Raw genomic sequence first — 23,410 nt, forward strand, 5'->3', positions numbered from 1 at the left:
CTGATCCATCCGAGATTGCAACGGAGCTAACCGCGGCCTTCTCTTCGGCAGCTTCTCTGCACCTGAAAGCCAAAGGACATAATTAAAAAGGGGTTCGGGTGAAGGCAGTCGCATTCATCTTAACTTACCAGTTTTTGCGCATGCAGTAGCGGCCGCATCAACCTCAGCATCCTGGCACCTGAAAAACAGGAAAAAGACATTATTTTAGGTGCCATTAAAAGCGGCCAACGATCATTATACTTACGTGCATCGGCACGTGCAGTGGCAACGGATATAAAGCCTGCAGCATCCGGCACCTGAAAACTAGAAAAAGGACATTATTAGAGGTGCCATTAAAAGCGGCCAACGAACATTATACTTATGTGCATCGGCACGTGCAGCGGAACGGAAAACTCCGCCCACAGCATCCCGAGGCCTGAAACAAAGGAAAAGGGACATTATTGAGGTGCCCATCTTTTAAAGCCTAAAGACTACAGTATACTTACAGGTATCCGCTCGTGCAGTAACGGTGGCATCGCTCTTCGGCATCCCAGCACCAGTGCCACAATTAAGGCCGCAAAAGACTTGAGCCTCAACACTGAACTCATCCAGTGACGTAACTGGAATCCACGCACCCCTGCACCAGACGCAGGATGGAGAGCTCAGCATTTATACGCCTAAGGTGAGAGCTCGCTGAGACAAGTAGAAAGCTAGGCTGTGGGAGAAACTGGCGATTGGTGGGAGAAGGAATCCCATCAAACGGTGATTAACCCTTTTTCTTCCACCTGTAGAAAACTTACCCTGCAAGTCAGACATTCGATAAGAGGAAGCCCAGTCCTGAGAGTCGTCCGAGCTCTACGCTTCTCAATTGAAGAAACGATAGCAGCCCAGCCGGGATCAGCGCCTCCGTGGGAATCAGGTGAGCGTTACAGGGGTGATGAGAAGAAGACCATTGGAGATCAGGAGAATGTGAGACAAGATAAAGAAGAACAGGGAGATAAAGTGTCTTAGCACTTGAGGTTTGAGTGATCCAGTTGGGCTTAAGGAAGGGTGTAACAAAAAGAGACTGATCCAATGGGGCTAGAAACATGGTGGCAGAAGGTACAAGAGAGTGGTGCAGCTATGAGGATGACCACGACCAGCATAGTATGGAATACAGGAGAGGAGACTCTCTGATTCTAGGAAATCAGTCAACGTTCCTTGAACTGCTGGAAAGGGTAAGAATAGTCCAGGCTCCTCGACTATCCTTAATTCTCCTGTGGAAGGCATGGATTTTCCAGACTCGGAAGGCAGCACCTCTTTGCCTACAAAAGTACTTGGTTCCCCAAGGCTGACCGCGGACCATGCCCCAAGAAGACTGCCAAGAGAGAGAGATTGTGTGTAGGAAACATTGAAGCCTGAGAGACTGCATACAGAATCCAGGGTGCATGAAACCCTTAAGCCTTGAGGGAGAAAGAAAAGTGTGTAAAAGTAACCCTTAAGCCCGAAAGACTGACAAGGAAAGAGAAAGAGGGGGAAAGAACCCCTAAAGCATGAAACGCTGTAAAGGACAAAAGAGTACAGGAAACCCTCAAGCCTGACGTACGTTGGCCAAAGGAGGGTAACATAACAAACTCAACAGTGTTACAGGAATTTCCTTATCTAAACAATAGGGACACCTTCTGGTGTTTTGGGACACTAAATCTCGAGTAAAACATCCTGAACCTATTTTTTGAGTTTCATTCTTTACCACCCAGTGAAAAAGCCTGACTTTCCTGAAAACTAGTCTTGGTCTAATTTCTGATCCCTGTAGCCCTCGTGACTCCCCATAGTCATGTATTTCTCACATTAGAGGCTTCTTCATCTGTACCCTCATAGTCACCTCTGCCTCCCAATGCAAGTAGCTGTCTGTGCACCTCCTACTGTGTCCCATGCTTATGTGTTTTCTTTATCTCATAATCCACATCTGTCTTGCACTGTCAGAAGATGTATCTTTACCCCTTAGGCCCCTTAGCCTCAGATTGGTAGGTGCGACTGTTCACCCGATACACCCCTAAGGCTCACGCTGGGAGTAACTATCTCTGTAGCTCATATACCTTTGCTGACAATCTTTGTGCTCCCATGAATCCATAACAGCTGTCTCCATACACCATTGGTCACTCTGTCTCAAACAAGTAATTATTGTCTCTCTATGCCCTGTTTCTCCATTGTTACCTGGTGGGAGTGTCCATAAATGTACCTCATAGTCCCTTCCATCTCACCTTGGGAGAGTCTTTTTCTGTACTTGTATTGACCTGTCTGACTCACGTAGCTAGCGTCACTCTTTTCCCCACACCATCTTCTGTCTCAGGCCAGGTGGAAGCAGCTATCTCTGTGCCCTTCTCTCTCCAGGGGTGTCTGTCCCTGGTCCCCACGATTCCCTTTGTTTGACCCGGGCACAGGCTGTCTTTGTTCCCCATAGCATGCTTGCCTGACCTTGGAAGCAGCTGCCTCTGAATCCCTATCCCTCTGAATCACAAAGCTAGTGCCTGATTCTGTATGCCTAAAGAATATCTCCCTTACACGGGTAATAGCTTACTCTGTCGCTTATGATATATAATGTTTCAAAGAGATGGCTTCGCTCTTTGTACCCCTATAGTCAGGACTGACTTGCATGGTTAGTGACTGTTTATATACCCCATAGTCACATCTGTCTCTCAGAAGAAGTGTTTGTCTCTCTATCACTCTCTCTCACTCGCTCTCGCCTTCTCTCTCTCTGTACTACCATATACACTCTGTCTCTCACCCCAGATGTTTGTCGCATGACCATAGTTATCTTCCCATTAGTTTCCCTGCTCACTCTCAATTGTGCACATGGTAGTGACATGCCCTATGTTGCTGTGCTCTCCACAGGAACAAGATACGCTGTTAGGCCGGTACCATAATGGAAACACGGAAAACATTATTGAGCTCCACAACAAGGCTCCCTCCTGGAATGAGGAGACCCAGTCCTACGTACTCAACTTCCATGGACGTGTGACCCATGCATCGGTGAAGAACTTCCAGATCATACACACTGCAGATCGTGAGTGACAGCCCAAATGAACCTTAGCTTAGCTTGGCCAGAGTTATTTATCATGACTCGTCTATTGTCATGAAAAATCTTTTTTTTAATTACTTACCATGGTCATGAGTTAACGCCTTGTATGGGCCTTAGCGTAACAATAGTAAATAACTGCCCTGACCATGAGCGCAGGCCCGACACAGATCTTTGAATATGGATGAAGGGGTTGGGGGTGGGGGGGGGCTATAATGACATGTCTATTGTATTGACTAATGATGAACATGAGTGAAGGCCAGAGATGATTTAAAGGATTGGGGTGGTAGGGGACTTTGTCATACCTTGGTCATAGTCATGACTGTATGAATGGAAGGCCCTGGTGGGATCTCTGGATGGGAGGTAGAGGGACAATTAATTAATTAATCTTTTATAACACGCTAAATACCGGGATCAGTCTCTAAGCACAGGACCAGGATTCGAACCTGTGTTGCTTTGCATTTTCTTGCTTCAAAGAAAAACTCATTGCCCCTGAGCTATCCTCTTAGTCCAATGCACTCATCAGTCCATGTTCATAACTCACCCATTGTTATGACTTGTCATCTCTATAGGAGTCATAAGGACCTGAGCATTAGGCAGAAAGTGAGCCCATTTTCAAGATATTTGCTTTCTGTGCTGTCCTGTATTATTTCTCTTCCCACTCAGTTTCCATACTGCCTGTGCTAGTAATATATACACATTATGACTATACCGTGGGTCCTGGACACAACTCCTCAGGCCCCTTTCCAATAATAACACACTACACTCTGCCTCTACTGGTGTCAGCCATACCTGTCATACTGTTACTGGCTATTCCCTTCAGTATTGATGACTCTTACCGCCTCTCAGATCCATCCCTGTCTAGACTGGGACCATCATGTCATAACTGTATTCCTTCTCTTGTGAATCAATGAATGTCTCACCCGGTTAATTAGTAATGGCCCTCTCTATCTCAGATTCGTTCGACCATTCATCTGCTACTCATGTTCTAAATCAACGGCACACTCCCTTCTCCTATATTAGCATCTAGGAAAGGCATTGCTTCCAATCAGGCTGCTTGGAATGTGGGCAAAATCTTATGGCATCGGCCCCGTTCAGAGCAAGCTCACAGCTGCTCGTACCCGCCCCCCGCCCCCATCTTCCTGGCATCCCAACCCATCCTGCCGGCCCATAAACCCTCTTTCCACTTACCTCTAAGCTTTGTGGCACTACTTGCCACTCCTCTCATGCTCCATGGGCCGCCATAGAAATGGAAGAGGTGCTTACACTTGGAGCCTCACTTCCATTTCCATGGCTGCCATTTTGGCTGAATCTTTGTCTGAAACAATGGATCGTACACTCGATGCATCCTATTATTTCAAACACATACATTTCTGTTAACGCTCTAGGGGTTTAAGCTAGGGTGCTAATAGAAATACTAACTGTCTCCCCAGGCCTTAACCAAGTGGCAATGTCCAGGGGACCCTCGTTAAAGGCCCTTGCACTGCTCAGGCACAGGCAGTTATCACCCGGGATATCCGTAATGCTGGTTATTATTGCTAACTTAATATCTCTCACCAGGTACAATAACTCACTCCCATTTCCTCTCCTCCTGTCTGCATGTGTTTCATTCCCACAGGTCCAGTAATAATGATCTTCCTCTGTCCGGAAACAATGGCTTTCAGCCATGATCTCCTCGCTATTAGTAATGCCTCTGACCCCTCATAATAACTCTCTCCCTACCGCCTGATTTAATGTGAGCATCACAGTTCATATTCTAATGCCTCCTTTCCTTCCCCCACACCTCTGTCCTGTACTTAAGTCTCTCTGCCCTCAATGATTTCGACTGATCCTTCTGTAAAGGTGCCTCTCCTTCAACATGGTGGTGTAATAATGACTCCTCTCTCTCCTCTCTGCCCAGCGGACTACATCGTCATGCAGTTTGGCCGGGTGGCAGAGGATGTCTTCACCATGGACTACAGCTACCCACTGTGCGCCCTGCAGGCTTTCTCAATTTGCTTGTCCAGTTTTGATGGCAAGCTGGCCTGTGAATAAGCCAGGGGTGTTGATGGGCATCGGGGGCCTGGAAGAGGTAAGGGCTCATCTGGACTTCACAGGGGTGGGCTGGGGGACACCCATGTGCAGCACAGACAGAGAAGGTCTGGGACATCGAACAAGAAAGCAATCGTCATCACCATCAACATCAACATCACCATCTTCCTCTGCATCAACATCGCAGCCCTGCTCATTCAGCCCTCGGCCTGCTGCCCTGGTCTCACCTCCAACACAACATCAAGTAACAAGGATGAGAGACCACATATTTTTTATTATTAAAACAATCGGTGTCCGCAGCAAGGGGGTCTGTGTCTTCATTGCCTCGCATTTCCTGCTCGGAGGAGCTGAACACGTGGTAAGACTTATGGTGCTCTGTTCATCATGCCGTGCGAGCCCTCACATTTAGCAGGGGGAGAAGGGACTGTGGTTACGGGGCAGAGGCAAGGCACTTCATCTCTCATGGCAGGCATATCCTGAATCAGGACCATGGCAAACAACTGTGTTCATTGGTATTTGTATTTGATTTATTTGTAGAGCGCAGCCAAGCCCCGAGGCAACCGGGCGCTAGTCTTACATGTTACATCAGTCATGGCAAATCACAGGAGAGGGAGTTACAAGTACACGGAATACACAGAAATAGGCATATCAAGGTGAGGAGGGTACATAATATAAGGATAGTTATTGTCAAGTGAAGGGCATATATACAGGAGGTAAATGGTTACAGTGACAAAAAGGGGAATAGAAGTATTTACAGCATATATAATGACCTTGTGGGGTCGGGTCATCTGTGGGTATTTTAGTTCAGTTTATAGAGTTCATCCACGAGGCAAACAACATTTTGAGATAATAAGTTACCAGGATCAAGCTGGAGGGTTCTTAAAGACACAATTACTAGTTTTCCTCTGTTCTTGGAAGACAAATCATTAATTTGACTTTTTATTATAGAATAGCAACAACAGGAAAAACAACTTGAATCCAGTAAGAAGGACAACATCCCCATTATCTGGTTAATTGTGGAGTTTTGAATTCTAGAGATGGTTGGTGATTGTCAGCCAGCAATTGGGTAGGAAATAAGATCTATGAAACGAAGCAGGTATCCACTGAGAGAGTAAAGGATCCATGAAATTCCAGAAGGTCTATATCGTGACCTGCATAAATGAATACGTATGGTGTTGAGCTCTGAGACAAAGTCAAGGGTGGGCATGAGGGTCCAGGTACTCCAATATGAGGCGGAAAATCCAAACCAAAGATTTAAAAGGTTCCAGAATAGGCGGGTGTACACATGGGGATCAGGGATGACTCTTATAGCTCCACAGTTTATAGGAATCCCAAAGGAATGCGTAAAGCAACACAGAATTCATTGCTGCATTAGAGGTGCAGGTTTCAGCTTGTGATCCAGCAGATCCTCTGCAGTCTAAGCTGCCACAGAGTAGAACAGGGAAAGGAACACTCGTGCACCAGGGCAGGAAAGGGAACATGGCATATCTGGCAGGTCTGTGCAACCCTTGCGATACACGATAAACTTGCTAAAGGTACAGGTACAGTGATCTCCCGAGCCCTCCACGACCTCTGAATGTCACTGAAGAAAGAGTTTTGCCAATAGTAATAGAGAGGAATTGTCCTGCCGCTGCTTATTGATTAGGTGGGACAGAGTTGACATATGAAGGAATTGGTGACAGGATCTTTGGATCTATTTTTGTGATCTTCTCTGCTTGGAACCAAAACTCCAAACATACTCAGGTGTTACAAAAAGATGATTTGAATTTAAAACAATTTGAGAGCAGATCAAAAAACCTTCAGGGCCGCAGAGTGTGGCTATTTCCTTGCCTATTCCTTTGCATAATCCGAGCACACTAGATATACAAATGCCTTTATGGTGTAGAAAAACGGATTCCTCCATGGGACTTCAGAAGGAACACAATGTTCCCTTTTTTTTCGAGTGTTGACAGAATTCCTGTTCCAGAAGCTTTTAAATCATGGGCACAATAGAGCCAGTTATTTGACGAGAGTGGAATCTGAGCAAATATTTTTGGCGTTGTTTATTGTGTACAAGTAAGGTGGAGGTCTTCATCGTTAATCGTGTTTCCCCTGAACAAGGGATTTAAGATGCTGCCTCTGGTACATCCTTATGGCTCTGCAGGAAGAGGATTGTCTGCAGTGCTGACAATCTTCAGAATGTGTATCTTCACATATCTACCTGCAGGCATCACAGGAAACTCCAGAGAATCCCTTAGTAGTCTATTATTAGTGAAAGTGTTTGTTACACAGCCTGATTCCCACACCTCAAGTGCTCACTGAGGTGATTGGCGTATCTACCTCTGCCCCTCATATATAAGATGGTCCCCATGTACCCATTAGTCGGGGACCTGGTTGGTGAAGTCCCCACCTCCCCAAGGGCATCAATTCCCTCCAATGAGTCCTTCAACTTACTCCCTTCTTCCATTGCTGTACATGTCTTTTATTTGTTGGTTTTGAGAAGAGGGTGACCCTTCACTGCCCAAGAAAGAGTACTGACTCTTCGATAGACCTATGTCCACTAGAGGACGAGTCCATTTACAGCAGTGTAGTGTTCCCAGAGGGCATCTGTAAATTAATAAGTAGTGCTCTCCGTACTAAAGTATGGGCCCATACTGGGTACTCTGACCAGGCCCATCTGGCCACTTTCCCACAGGGGCCACAGACCTTATTGCAAAGTTATGAAGCTGCAAGTAGATATTAAAACAATGTTATGAGCCAAATGAATTCAATCCCTCTAATTAAACATAGCCTAACCTATTTTAAAGGAGCTTTAAGCAATATCTCTTTAAATTGGATTGCTGGTCTAATCGTGATCACTTGCGACGTTAGTTAGTGTCATGTCCTCGGGTAGTTCCTACGACCTTGTCTCGACACCCAGTCCAGTGTCCTACCCCTCCCATTCACCTGTCTCCCGGGGCTCACGTAGGCAACCCCGGTTGGTTCGCGCGCTGGCCAAACAAACGCCATACACCCTGCAGTCACGATTGCCGCCGTTTCTCCATTGGCAGTTGCCTTGGAGATTAGGCCACCGCTCGAGCAGTAACACACTCGCTCGTGCTGTTGTGGCCCGATCACGTGACCCGAGGAAACGGTCACGTGCCCCGGTTTTGCGGTCACGTGACTCCGGTTGACATCATGTGACCAGGAAGTGGACGATATTTAAGCAGTGCAGTGCCGGTATCCTACGCTTCACAGCTGGTTTACCAGGAGTACTCTGTTTGCCTTTCTTTCCTGTATTGCTTACCTGGCTTCCTTGGACTTGGCTTATGTTTACTGGACTTCTTGTGGATCACGTTTGGATTTGGCTACATCAGCTTTTCTGCTAATCACGGCTCCTGACTCCGGACTGAACTACGGACTTCCTCTGGATCTCGTTTTTGTTTATCCCTTTGGTGTAGACTGCTCTTCCTGGCTTCAGACCTTCGTCTGCAACGGATCTCTGTTGGGCCTCCCTGATTGCACCTCTACACGGGGAATCTCACTCTCCAGTTGGTGGCTGCCACCTGATTACCTGGGGCCCTCTTCAATACACTCTCCAGGTGGAGACTGGCGAGGTACATCTAGACCTATCCCGCAGGGTGGGTCTTTTGTCTACGTGAGTCCCGGAACCATCCTCCCATTCAGGTTTTCCATCCCTTTCATCAGATCCCCGGTAAGACTCTGACTGTATTCGGATTATTGTATGTAGTGTCCTGACTGCTTGGTATCTAATCATTGCCTTTTTCCACAGCTGCCTTGGGGTTCCTAGTACTTCGTTCCGGCTTCGGATTATCTCCACCTGTGGCCGCAAAGGTTGCACAGGGAGTGGTTTAGTGATTCTCCCTGTGCGGCACTTGTGGACAGAGGTCTTCTATATCTTCGCGACTCTCAACACAAGACAGTTAGATCTACAGAGTACATTCCGGTGTTTCCCTGGGACAGGGAGGCATTGCCCTATATAACAAAATGTCCATGTACAATGATTTTACTGGGTTTTTTTTTATTTAGTTTTAATTTGATGCCAACAAATGAATTGCAACATATGCAAATGAAAACCATGGATGAGGCAAATACGTGCCATTTTTGCTTGAGACCAGATGTAATGGAGATGTTAAAACATCTATACATCAAATGTAATGCCTTAAGAGAGGTTTGTTGTCTGATGTTTAGTCGATTTGTTCATAATGAAGGCTTTCTGTACACAAATGTATTTTGTTTAAGACTTATGGAAGGGAAGCAAATATCGCTTATCATTGCAATTGCAGAGTATTGGAAGCAAATTATTAATTTAATCTAAATAAACTGTATACATAGGTCAGAGATAGGTTACAGGAACACCCCTGACAATGCCCTTTTCCAATTAAAAAACCAGACAAGATTTAATACCCTGCATCAACCACTCGATGTAGGCTTATGCATCTGAATCTAAGCATATACAAACCACAGAAAGACGAGTACAGAGTATGTAATATCTATCATACATTTTATTGTAAGTGAGTGACATCCTTTTCATTGCTGAGATGAGTGAAATGTTTTAATTTGCTTTAAACCAATACTCTACGTTGAAATAAATAAAACAATGGCATGAGGAGTCAGCAGTGATAAGGCCCAAATGAACTTCCGTTTTTCAGCATGTAACCTAAAACAAGGCTCTGTGGATAGGAGGTTTCATTTATGTTCTAATTGAACAGTTCATCACCTCTGTTGATCTGTGGAAGTGTTCCCAGCATCTTGTGTGAACTTATCAAAGCGTTAGACGTTACTTGAGGGTTTAATGGCCATAGTACAGAGGTCAAGTCAGTGGGCAACTTGTACTGATGTGGGTACCTACTTCCTTCTCTACTGGAAGTCCTTAGTCCCCCACCGACAGACAGGATGCTCAGGCTGCATGGCAGAATACTGAAGTAGGCTGAGAAGTTATGTGTACATACATAACACACCAGAAGAGTAGACTACATCTGGGACATCAACATAAAACGTAAACACGTTTCTTGGGGCTAAAGCTGAAAGGATAGTATTTTTAACAAATCAGATTGAGGACCAGGACAAAACTCTGCAAAGTGCCATGGCCAACATTTGTAAAAAATATTTGAAAGCACTAGAAAGATCGATTCAGTTACAGCAAAAAATAATGCAGATGCAGCCCTGAAATAATAAAATAAATGAGGCATTTGCAAAAAAATATTTCAATAACTATATACCAAAGGAACAATACCATCAACAAAACAAACACAGCATTTCTTTTCAAATACAGATTTAAGGCAAGATCGGGCTGACACTACCATATTGGGATTAGCCAAACAAGAGAGTGACACCAAGATAATAGGTCCGATGAAGAATGGCAAATACTCTGGCCTAGATGGCCTGTTCTACCTACCAGACCTTCACAGGCCCAACGGCATCAATAATGTGCAAAATGTTTAGAAGTATTAGGCTGGCTCTGAAAATAACTAAAACAACGCAAGTCACGTTAATCACTGTGGCTCTACAACTAGATGAAATCCATGCAGATTTTCCAAACTAAAGTACTTTATCCTTACTATCTATCAATATAAAAATATCGATATCAAAATACTCTCGCAGAACAACTCACTGAAACTTAAAAATCTCATCTTTAAAGTTAGTCACCCTGTACAGAGGTGCTTTAAAAATGTCACATGTAGGAGTAGGCGCACACAACAATAGATTTTAAATGCATCAACAAAATAATGGGTATAATTAACTGTCTAGTTTACACTGTTAGATGCCTTTTCTGCATCAGTACTAATGAAAGGCAATCAATACATATTTATATACTTCGGTTCTGATTTTGAGAAAACCTCATTCAAGTATTTGGTGCATGTAATTCAGCTGCAAGGGTCGCCATAACAACAGATGATGTACTTTCTGGGGGTGAGGAACTAGGCAAGGATATCGGCTGTCACCCATTCTGCTCACTGTAGCTCTTGAACCCCTTGTGGTTCTGATTAAACAAAACTAGGAGACCTTTGAAATGTATACTGAAATGATGAATTCTAAGGGTTTTTGTATTCCAATGAAGTTAATTTGTGTTTCCAAACATGAAAAGATAACTTTGGATTGTTTCAGTCTCATGTATAATTTTATGTACATGTATGATATCTGCAAAAGTGAAGGAAAATGTCATGTCTTCCTTATATCATATGAAAGCTCTTGGGAGCAACTATAGCCATTTGATTTTTGAAATGGTCAAAAATGGATTTAAATTCGTAAAAATTAAAATGATAAGGGTTATTGCCAAATATATTTGATTTATTTGTATTGTACTGTTCATTTATAATGCGCTTAATACCAACCAGTGATTTCTAAGCGCGGGATCGGGATTCGAACCTGTGTTGCACTGCATTGTCTTGAAACAAGGCACTATGTGATGAATCATTAACAATGGTTCTCCCACAGGCACTGCTAGTTGCTGACGTTTAGAGACTGTATGTGAGCAAGGCATCCACTGGACTGGGGTCAGTAGTAAGCCTTTGCAGGAAGGTATGGCCTAGTAAAGCATTATATGTTATGTCAAATTCCTGTGGCAGGGGAGGGTATCAGGATTATGAGCTATGCCAGTTTGAATCTGAGTTCAGAAATGTGTCAGTTAGAGTTTGCAGACGTGCTTGAAAGGCAGCCTACATTTATGGCAGGTTGGCAGGCATTCCCCCTCAGTATTGTAAGGTGAGACAGGGCGCACAGTCATGGCTGTGGAAATGGACGTCCTGATTACCTCGTGGATATGAAGCAAAGTGCAGTCCTGGTGGGCGTGAAAGAACGGGTAAACAGAAATGCATTGGTCCCTGTATTCCAGATTTTGGGAACACATATATGTAAAGACTGAAAATTATCTGGAACAATAAATTAGGTCCAAAATTAAAAAATGGAATCAAAAATAGCAACATTTATTTACAATTCATGAAAGGAACACATTAAAATAGTACATGCAACAACAACAACACAAAATCAGTACACATGGGTGGGAAGATCATTCGACATTACACACATAACATCCAACCATACCATATACACAAGAACCACTCATAGAGTGCTGGAGGGGTTGCCTACCACCCCCCGAGTCTAAACACTCATTTAAAAGTCAAATGTTACCCTTTTCTACTTTCTACCATACTGCACATATGGATTAACTCAAAAAACCATGGCGTTGTGTGGGGGAACAAAACAAAAAATCTCTAACTAAAACAAATAACACATCCGTATGAAAACATGTAGCCAACAGGAGAACAAATTAATTGAATTGTTGAAACGGTCTTCAGGCTACTTCTAAAGCTTCGACCGGTTTCGACATAATAAAATTAGTTATAAACGTCTCCATCACGGACACAAAAACAATCAAATCATTTGAGGCCAAACAATTCAAAAATGCTTGGAGAAGCCACCCAGCGTTCTCAGGAACTGAGCAATAATTTCTCAAAGTGCAACGGTAAGCGCGCAGCCCAGCGTTAAAGGCAAAAACAGCTTGAAAAAAGTCAACTCAGAACTGCAAAGTCCCACCACAGTGTTGATGAGAAAAATGTGGGTGAGAGAGCTACATATATGGCACAGTTACATGGATGAACTCGGACTGTCAAAGGAGGAAATACTATATTGGCAAATATTAAGAAAGAGATAAGGAATTAACGAAATACAACATGGAAGTTGTTGGTTTCTTTCCAGCATAATCAGTGAAGGGAATTTGGAAAGGTAAGCAAGCTGTTCAATTAAACGTCTCAAATCTGGGTCCTATATGAAGGAGGGGCTCAGTTAATGTGCTCCCATGCACCGACAACTCCCCCCTCCCCTTCTGCTCCAGGCTATGCTGAACGCTGCATTATACTTTCTCAGAAGCGTGTTCAATGGTGCTTGATCTAGTCAGGGTAATCTCAGAGGCTAATGAACTGGTGGCTGCCAGTTAGCCACTTACTGTTAGGGAGAATTCTCACCCAAGTGCTAAATTCCCTCTACCTTAGAGCCCTCCAGATCTTCTGCTATATTTTGGGACTTTGAACTTTTCATTTTTAATGTGTTTTACTTTTGTGTTCTTTGGCTATGGAGTTTTAAAACAACTCCATGGGCATCATCTTATTCTTGTGTGTCACACAGCACCTTCAGTGCAGTGGCACAGGGGTGTCGTTCAGACTCCCCAAGGTTTAAATACCTTCTGTGGGACTGACTACTGTCTCCCAGAGCATGTAAAGTTAAATTAACTTTAATAGTCTTTTTAAATTTACAGACCCAGCACACACTATCTTCCTATAGAGTGCTGGAGGGATTGCCTAACATCCCCTGAGTCTAAAAACTCATGTAACATTCAAATGTTACCCCTTTCTACTTGAAATGGCTTGTGGCAATCGTTTTAAACAAACAGCCATGATTTTTCCCAACCACGAACACCGGTAGCTAAAAATCGAGTCAGCCATGTTTTTCAATATGGCGCCCAAGACCTATTTGTAAAAACAGACTCCAGTCGACTTTTTTCGCTGTTTCTTTTAGAAAAGGTCCTTCTTGTGTTTAACTCTGTGTGCCAAACCAGGTTTGGTCCCTTTGTTCGTTGGCCTTTGGCAGGCTTCAGTGCTGAAGCCCCCCTCTGGTGCCTGAGTGTCTGGGGTGGACAGGATGCGAGGGAGGTGCCCGAAACTCCCTGTGCTTAGTTTCCTTGAGACCTGAATGCACTCTGGCATGATTGGCCGGCTGGCTGTCCGGAAAGGACAGCTACCCTGCTGTGTGAGTGACAACCAGGCTGCAATGAATGGGGGAAAAGTGTTTAAAAGCAGGCCTCTGGGACTTGGAAAGCAGAGTCGACCACTGGAACGAATGAACTGAAGACGAGCTGAAGGAAGACGACTGCTGCAGCTCCTGGTCCACCGGTGAAGCCCTGCTGCAGGTCTGAATTGCCTGAAACTCCATCGACAGAGAATCCCTTCAAGGTTAACTTCTTCCCTTGAGTTGGGTGGGAACAGCCAACTCGTAAGCCGCCTGGACACCGTCCCCATACTGGTCGAATTGTCTTCAGAGTGCTGTTGAAAACCAGTGGGAAGGATACCAGTTCGTGGTCTTTAAGGCACTCGCACCTTAAACCATCGTTTTGCCAAGCTTGTGTCCTCTTCCGTGGGTAGTGCAGGAACCTCCCGACATCCTCCTTCTTTTCCCCACGACTGAAGCTCAGGAACAGCGAAATCTGCCTGAACTGCCAGGAACAACTGCCTCAGCTACAGCTCTTCTTCATTTTAAAGGTACTGTGCAAGTGCGGTTCAGAACTCTGTTCGGCCGCGGTGAAAGTTTGCAAAACTTTCCCGACTTTGAAGGCTTGTCCTTCCCTAAACCAACATCTAACGTTTCGTCTAACCAACTACTTCTAAAAACCATGGCAAAGACTTAACCATTTATTACCAGAACTGTGCTATCCTATCCAAGACTCTGAACCATTGACTTTGGCCCAGTCCTATTGAATTGAATTGCTGGTTGTAGTGAACTGAAACTATTTGCCCTACCTCTGAAAGTATTTGTGCTGTTGATTCTTATAACCTTGTCTTTTTACCCCTTTTTAAAGTAAGTGAAGTGCCATTTTGGTCCCACTTCAGGGGAGCTGAACTTGTTCAGAAACTGATTGGTTGTGTATTGTAGTGTATTAGATTATGATATTGAGCTGCTCTTGCTAGTGGAATGTTTTCCAACTGACTGTGTAAATAAGTGTATATTCTTTTACCAAGAAACCTTGAGTAAGTGTTTGTTTGAATCACTGTGATTGCTAGTCCTTTGTGTAACCTCTTGTACTGCTCACTTTACTCTGGAGATAAATCTGGCTGCTCAGCCACTGCTACCACAATACTGTGTAGTACAGGCTTGTACCAAAGGTGAAATTGTACTGACACGTGTAGTCTTAATTGCATGTAGTGTTCCCAAAGGGTACTGTATGTGATTCTGCCTAACACCAATCATTAAAGCCACAATATTTCGAAGGTGCCCTCTTTATATTTCGCTGGGCACTCTTTCTTGGTTCAAATTGCATGATTTAAGCATTGTTCCTATTAGTATTATGCCTGGTTAAACACATCATTTTAATCCTCCCAGTGTGGCATAGCAAAGTGTACAAATAAGGGAGCTCATGTTCAGCTTGGCATAACGGAAAGAAAATGTGTAGCAGCATAAGGCTGTTATGCAATTCGCTTCCGGTAATACCCTATTTTCATTGATTTGTATACCGTGGAGCGGGACGTAACGAAACCTAGGTTTTCGCCACTCCCTTCCTCTCCGCCATACACATACTCCAGCATTTGTGCAGGCAAAATGAGGAAACGTTTGCAGCATGGAACCGTGTACGTTGAAGTGTACACATAACGGGTCTCTGCTGTCAAATTACGGGGAATTCGAACATGAGTTACTCTGTATGATTCTGCAACAGCGTAAAGCCATTTATGCCTTGCTATACCACTCTGGGAGATTTTGGTAAAGTTTTGCAGCCGGAGTGGGAAAACGGGAGGGGAAAAAACCTTTCTGATTTGTGCTTCCTACTCCTCCTGTAAAACCCCTCTGCTTTACACCAGCATGGGATTGTAATGCAAGTGTAAAGCTGACGGATTCCTAAAAAATCCGCCTGCAATTACTACCTGCGAAAAGCAGGCTTCATGCTGGGTGAGGACTATGTACTCAGAAACAAAAGGAGAGCTGGGCCGTGCAGCCCTCCTCCTGTTTCAGAGTACAGCGCCATCAGCAGCAGGCAGCCCTTTCATTGAAGGAGCCTGTGGGTAAAGTGTTGCCTACCATGCAGCTCCTTGAATGGAAGGGCTGCCTGCTGTTTGTGAGCAGGGGCACACTGGTATCACACCTTTGATGCGCCCAGCCCCTTCTTTTGTTTAAAAGGAGTGGCTGGGCGCATCAAAGGTAATAATACCAGTGCGCCCCAGCTCTATTTCTTTTAACAGCCCCTCACCCCTTAGGCGAGAGGGGCGGAGGGCCTCTCGATAGGGTATGTGGCCTAAGTACACCCATACTTAGGCCACACCCACTAACGAGAGCCCCCTTCGATTTCTAATCCCACGTAAATCACTGATCTTTGCTCTCTGCCTAGTAAATGTTGAATATTGCATGCAGGGACACAACAGCACAGAACAGCTTGCGTTGGTGGTCCCCTGAATGCAATTTGTTCTTTTTTTTGTAAAATGGCCTGGTTATTGTTTCTGATACACAGGAAGTGTCCTGGGATATTCTGGGATACACCACGCCGGGGCAAGGTCTGCCCAGAACCTCTTTATCTTAAACATCGTCAGTGTCAATGCCACACAATCATGACATGCCCAATCTGATGGCATGTCGGTTGGAACCCAGAAAGGCATAGTGATGAACACCATGATTATGGATTTAAACCCCACTCAAGTAGCTGCTGAGAAAGCAATAGATATTACTAAACGCAGGGTGTTGGCTGCTCAGGGAGAGGGCTGATACCTTTTGGGTAGAATGGCTTCATTACAGAAACAGATATCTGAAAAGCCACTAGTGATGACGCAACATTCAAATTCCGAGACACTACCAAGCTGAGAAGGGGAATGAGGCATCAGGTGCCCCATATGTGAGGACACTGCCCCTTCCAAGATGAGGCTGCAAGCTGGGGTACCCCAAGGGACACTTACCTGGAGACTGTGGACAGCTGCCCATGGGGATCTTGGAGGTGTTCTGTTGGGATAGTCAGGACAGTGGGCACCAAAAGAATTCAGCGGCTGGAAACTCGCAGTACACAGCCCTGCAGCGCTGTGACTGAGCATTTGGAGCAAGGAACATGGACCGGCCGCGGAAGGTTTAAAAGGAGTCACCCCAGGACTCAAGAGCTCTGAAACTGCTCCTGCTGATGCTGTGCTGGAGGAATCACTGCTCTTCACCGGGTGAGTGCTTTCATCTGTTTTGCCTTCCAGGTGGCTGGGCCAATTCTATTCTTGTTGTACCCTGGTTTTCACAGCTGCTATAGGGAAGCACCAGCCCCCTTTTAGGCTCATTTCTGCTCCCCTATCAGAGTAAGGCCTAAGGTCGGCTTGCATCTCTGGGTCACTAGTCCAGACTCACCCTTACAGAGGACTGGCTGCAAGGCCTGAAACATTGATGGATCAGAGCCACAGGTTGGATAATTGGCTTTCTTATATAGTGCTTAGTGCCAGATTACTCCTGTCACTGTTACCCAATATCATGGTACTTAGCTTATCAAACTGGGAAGGATAGAGGGCTGAATAGGCCCTGTCTCTGGATTTGAATCTGCGAAGAGTGAACAGAACCCATATCTTATGTGAGCAGTTAGCTCAGGAGCTATCCAGTAAGACATTGCAGAATGGTAAACATGTTACTTTTATACTTTGAAAACTGAAATTAATATAACATGACTGCAGTTTAGCATGAAAACAGCAGAATAGGCTAAAATGCACAGTTCTGGATTTCTGGAGGATACTTTTCTGTGGTTGCATAGTTAATGTCATTGAGTAGGACATTGACAAATGGTAAAGATGTGTAACACCTATATTTTGCAAATGGGAATTAGTATAATAATATCTGTACACAACATATCATACAACAATTTAATGTACACTCTCTCTCACACTCTCTCTCTCCTTATCTCTTCTTCTCCCTTTGTCTGTGCTTAAATGCCAGAGCCTCGCTGAGCTCCCCCTTCCATACAGGAAGACATGAAGGGAGGAGCAGAACAGGGGAGTGGGGCTGTAGGTCTCTGGAAAGTTTCATAGTGCTTTTGTAATCATTTGTGTTGTAGGGTATGAGGTAAGAGGCCTCACTGACTTTTGGAATGGAAAGACTGAGAGGGGGACCAGGGCAGTGTAGCTAGGGTGATCAGATTTTAAAAATCAAAAACCAGGACAGGTCAAAAACATAAAAGTTGGATTGCAAATTGAAAGGGGCTGCCAACACAAAAGTAGGACTACCCTTCAGAAGCACTGGTACAGGTTCTAAGATAGAGTTTTCTCTAGTTTGTAATGACATAACTTTGACAGTGATCACTTAACTTGGAATGTTAATGGATGTATTTACAATAGAAAATCTATTTGTCCAATGCCAAGTCATACCATTAAAGCAGTATTACATTGATTTGAATATAAAATGTGTCTATATACAATTCTTTCACCCTGCTATTCTGTGCAACATGCAATGAGAGAGCTACTCAGTGTAGTAATCTGAAGTGGTTGTTCTTATCAGGCTTCCATGTAGGGGAGCAAAGATTTTTGCAGACCTCCTGCGCACCACTTTTTCCACTCTCCACTTTCCCCGTAACACAATACTTGCTACCTGTTTGCTAAAGCCACAACAACTGTTGCTGAGGGCAGCATGACAAGAGTAATAAAACGACATTTTGAAGGAGGAGGATGAAAGTAGAATGGGGACAGCAGCAACAGAGGCATGGCAAGTTGAGGAACGCACCAGTATTTGGAGACATACAGGGAGAGTTGAAAGGGATGTGGATAGGCTTTGCAGGGGCTACTGGCATTCTGACAGACCTTGTAGAGGGCCAGTGGATCAGACAGCATGGTCTACAACTGTCTACTGGTATTATTTTGCGCATAACGCACAAAATGCACAGGTACATCAGCACTAACCACCAATCAATGGCCAGCATGCAAAATGAAACATTGCCTTGGCACTCACAAAAGTACCAGATAATTGGTTTCAATCAATACATAACTCTTTACAAGAAGGAAGAACATTTTGGGACATCAAATTGTGTGTATTCCTGGCAAAATTAGTTATTTAAAAATAGGAAATTATTTAATTGTGCTAACACTGTAAACTGGCTATTTTGTAAGTTTTACAATGCCCATGTCTAATGATCAATTGAGTATATATTTTCGTCACACTAAGAATATTAGACTTGTCTTACAGAGCAAAACATATTATCAAAACCTAGAATAACCATATACATCATTTCGTATCTGTGCCGTGTTGAGATGCCCCTAATAGAAAGGGGAAGGGGGCACATAGCACCAATGGGTGTCTCTATACTGCGTGGGCATAAAATCAAGGAACATTCACAAAACATATGAATGACCAAAGATGGTTATAGCTGACATATGTTTATGCTAAAAGGGTTTTATCCTTGAATCACTAATTACATAATGTATACTGGGCTTGGTGCTCATGGTGCATTGGTTGGCCCGCAAAGACTCCATCACTAACACCTCTACAGCCACATGTCTCGCAACGATGGATTATGAAATATTTCTGGTCAAATTCATGCTTTCTTCCTCAACCTCCTTTATTCCTGCTCAAACACAGACGTCCCGGCTACAGCACAACTTTTGCAGACTCAGTCAGCATCTCTATCTCTTCTGCTTTAGTCACTCCTCTCTGATTACCAATCCAGACGATTTTAATATCTGCCTCATATGCCTCATAAAACCATTACCCATTCCATAGTGGTTAACCTACAACCCATGCAACTCAGCTGGTATCAGCCCCCACTCACTCGGCCAGACACTTTTGATGCAATCTTCATGTACAAGAATGACCTCACTGCCTTCCCGTCCACTCCACTTATTTGGTCATACCACTTCACATCTTCCTCGACTTCTCTTACACTGACCCCCTATCACATGCCCTGTACCCTGCACCCAAAACCCAATCCCGTAGGTGGAACGCTATTAAAAGCATAGCCAGCCTTTGGAAGATTCATGGCCTTCCTCTTACAGACCTACTCCACGGTAGTCTTCTTTTTCAACTTTTGATAATTGGCTATCCAAAGTATTCGACACATAAAGACCTCTTAAATTATTCACCACCACAACTGGACAATGAAACAGCCAGATGGTTTACTCGAGTACTGGAAAAGCTGACTACTACCAATCACATCCATGAACGTAGGTGGCAATCAAACCGATCAACGTCTAACAAATTGGCTTATGCACAACAGCTCAAGCACTGCAACCCACAGTTAAAGACCAATACTGCAAGGACAGCTTCCAAAGCTCAATGCCCAAATAAAGAACATCATTTTAGATTTTGCACAGTCCAGGTTTAGACCCCACAGAGGAACTGATCCAGCCTTACATCTGTATGGAATGATCTCAAATGAAGTACAGATGCAGAAGGAATAGCTGCGCTCCTCCTTCTCCACCTCTAGGCAGCAATTGACAATGTAGATCACTCTTTTTTTTGTTTTTGTTTACAAGGTTTTTATTTAAGGTCACAACTTACAAGGCATTGCAAGAACATAATAGGATGTAGCAATAATGTACACATTTATTGAGAGAGAATGAGGCCTTGTAAGTATGCACATTCTACAGTATGCTAATGTTAGTTTTTTTTTAAATAAGGGGGGAAAACGTACATACATTTACGGACAGAAACATGACATGACAAATACAGGACACACACAAGAGGAAGGTTGAGAGTAAGGGGGGGGAGTGCAAAATGAGACCTATTTAAACACTTCATTAAACTATGAGAGGTGTTGCAAGAAATTGAACAAAGGGTTTCCATTTGAGTTCATGCTTACAAAGTAAAGATTTAGTAGATGTATTGCAATTCTCTAGTCTATGAGTATTACAAATAACATTATTGGAGTTTATTTTAATTTTTCCAGTTAGAAGTGATTGTCTTAATGGCTAACATAATCAGTAAATCAAACAAGAATCCTTCATGTTTACATGTGATACTTTGAATGATAGTACTTCCAACAAAAAAGTATTTGTGGGCAAAAGTCTATTGATATATTGAAAATGCTCTTTATAGTCTTCCAAACATCAATCCAGAAAGAAGAAACACATGTACAATCAAGAAACATATGTTTGAATGATCCTGAGGATTGAAGGCAGTCCCAGCATTTGACATTTGATAACAGACCACATTTAAAAAGATGTAGAGGTGTGACAGAAGTCCTGTGATGAAAGAAAAACATTGTTTGTATTAGATTTGCAGCAGCTGTCACTTTAGACATGTGGTTCCAAATTCCAGGCCATCCAGTTGATTATCCATAATGAGACATCTTGCTGCCATGCTGAAATACAGTCATGTGGTCAGGGCTGTTGCTAGGTCTGGAAAAGATCTGGGGCTACGCTAATGTATGGACTGTCGGGACTCTGGGCTAGCTAGCCTTTTGGTTGTAGGCTCTGAGCTTCTATCCGGGGCTACAACCAAAAGACCCGGGGCTATAGCCCCCTTAGCCACCCCCTAGCAACACCTCTGCTGTGGTGAACTCGATAAGGAATTCCTACGAAGGATTTTATAGTACATAGCAGCTGACATTATTGATTTACCGAGTAATAGTAACCTTTCAGCATTAGGAGAGGGGATTTTGATAACAAGAGAGTCATAGTTTTCAGTTATGGCATTAATAATAGACAGAAATCACTGTAAAAAAAGAGGGGGGAACAATACATTTATATATAAGCGCATTAAAATCAATTGGGCTACCAAAAGCAAATAACTGATCTAGATATTTAATGCCATGTCCTCCAGAAGAGAGATTTCTTTTTAATTTTAATTAGATTAGAGGATTAAACCATATATATGAAGAAATAAATCTGCAGGAGTCAGTATTTGTTAAAAATAGAAACCCTCTTAAATACTTTGCAGACAGAATGGTAGTCGTATACTTAATGAATTACGTTTTTGCTTTAATGAGAAAGCAATCAGCCAAACTTATGGGGGATACCATCGCTGTCTCCAGGCCCATCCACTGAGGTACATCATCAGAATATTCATAAGTAAACCACAATTGAACCTGTTTTAAAACAAATGCTATATGATCATTCTTGAAATTGGGAAACCCTAGTCCCCCGGCTTCTCGCAATAATTTGAGTTTATTAAGGGATAACCTTTGTCTCTTTTTCCCCCATAAGAATTTAGCAAGAGTAGAATCTATGGATTTAAAAAAGGAAGAGGGCAGAGGAACAGGCAGCATATATAATAGATACAGTATTATGGGTGTAATCATCTTAATAGATTCCAGTCTATCCCACCATGAGAAGTAAAGAGGGGACCATGAGCTAATAGTTTCTTCAATCTTTGATAAGAGAATTGTAGTATTAAGTTTAACCAGATCTCTAATAGAGGAGGAAACATGAATGCCTAAGTATTTAAACCTTCTGGGCTCCATTTCATACCTGTGGCTAGTATATTATGTTTGGTGCAATGAGCATTGAGAGGGAGGATTTCAGACTTGTCAGTATTTAATTTATACCCTTAAACAGCTGAGAACTGCATTATCATATCAAAGCCATGTGGCAAGGAAGAATTAGGATCCCTAAGAAGTAATATGGTATCATCAGCATATGCTGCTAGTTTAATTTGCAAGTTACCACAGGTTATGCCCTTAACATTTGTATTTAGTCTCATTTTTTCCAAAAAGGGTTCTAGGGCCAAAATAAATAGGAGTGCCTCTGAATAAGGGGAAATATGGGGATATATGTCCATTAATATAAATGGAGGTAACTGGATTGGAATAAAGTACTCTAATCATTTCTAAAAACGGGGTTTCAAGACTATTCCATTTAAGGGCTTCAAACATAAACCTCCATTCAACCCTATTGAATGCTTTCTCAGCATCTAGGGCAACTGCAGCAAAAGGATCATTCGAGCTCCGAATATGGTCAATAGAATTTAGAATTAATGTTACATTGGAGGAAGAGAGTCTATTTTTAATATAACCTATTTGATCCTGTTTAATTAATTTGGGTAATACCTGTAAGAGTCTATTAGCTAAAATCTTCGCAAAGATTTTACAGTTCGTATTTACTAGGGAAATGGGTCTATAACTTTGAGCGAGTTCGGGATCTTTACCAGGTTTGGGAAATACTATCAGTATAGCATCTAAGAAGGATCCTTTAGCCTTACAGTCTTGTATGAATTGGGAGAATAGTTCATTGAGTTTAAGTGCTAGAATATCATTAAAATGTGCATAGAAATCGGTAGTATATCCATCTAGACCTGGGTCTTTACCCTTTTTAAGGTCCTTGATAGCCGTGTAGATTTCATTAATGGAAATGGGAGCATTAAGCGATTGTAGTTCACCAGACAGGTATGTAGAATGAGGGATGTCTCTAAAGAATGTTTGTAATAACTCATTATCAGTAGATGTTTCAGAAATATATAATTTCTTATAAAAATCAGAGAAGACCCTAGCAATTTCTTTATCTGTGAACTTTCTGATGCGCATGATATCTTTAATAACAGTAATCTTATTTTTCTCCTTTTTAAGCTTTAGATAGATAGGATGCTAGTGATTTGCTTGAGCGATTAGATAGTTGATACATTTTTGCTTTATACTTAAGGAGATTATTATAGGAGTATTGGGTAACTATTTCATTATATTGAATTGGAAGTTTAATAATGGAGTTCAGGATTGTTTTAGAATTGTTA

At 43.1% G+C, this 23,410-nt stretch overlaps 1 protein-coding gene across 3 annotated transcripts in view; it reads left to right on the forward strand.

Annotated features, from left to right (window-relative positions):
• The window catches only part of LOC138453344 (tubby protein-like), a 197,611-nt gene extending 192,247 nt beyond the window's left edge, over positions 1–5,364 (forward strand). For all 3 annotated transcript variants that reach the window (XM_069606092.1, XM_069606108.1, XM_069606100.1), the window contains 2 exons: positions 2,851–3,022; positions 4,935–5,364. In XM_069606092.1, the coding sequence (XP_069462193.1) occupies positions 2,851–3,022; positions 4,935–5,068 (306 nt within the window). In that variant the 3' untranslated portion in view covers positions 5,069–5,364. The remainder of the gene's footprint in view (positions 1–2,850; positions 3,023–4,934) is intronic.
• The last annotated feature ends 18,046 nt before the right edge of the window (positions 5,365–23,410 follow it).

The sequence above is a fragment of the Ambystoma mexicanum genome, chromosome 1p (genome assembly GCF_040938575.1).
Source record: "Ambystoma mexicanum isolate Mex_15411 chromosome 1p, UKY_AmexF1_1, whole genome shotgun sequence".
Lineage (NCBI taxonomy): Eukaryota > Metazoa > Chordata > Amphibia > Caudata > Ambystomatidae > Ambystoma > Ambystoma mexicanum.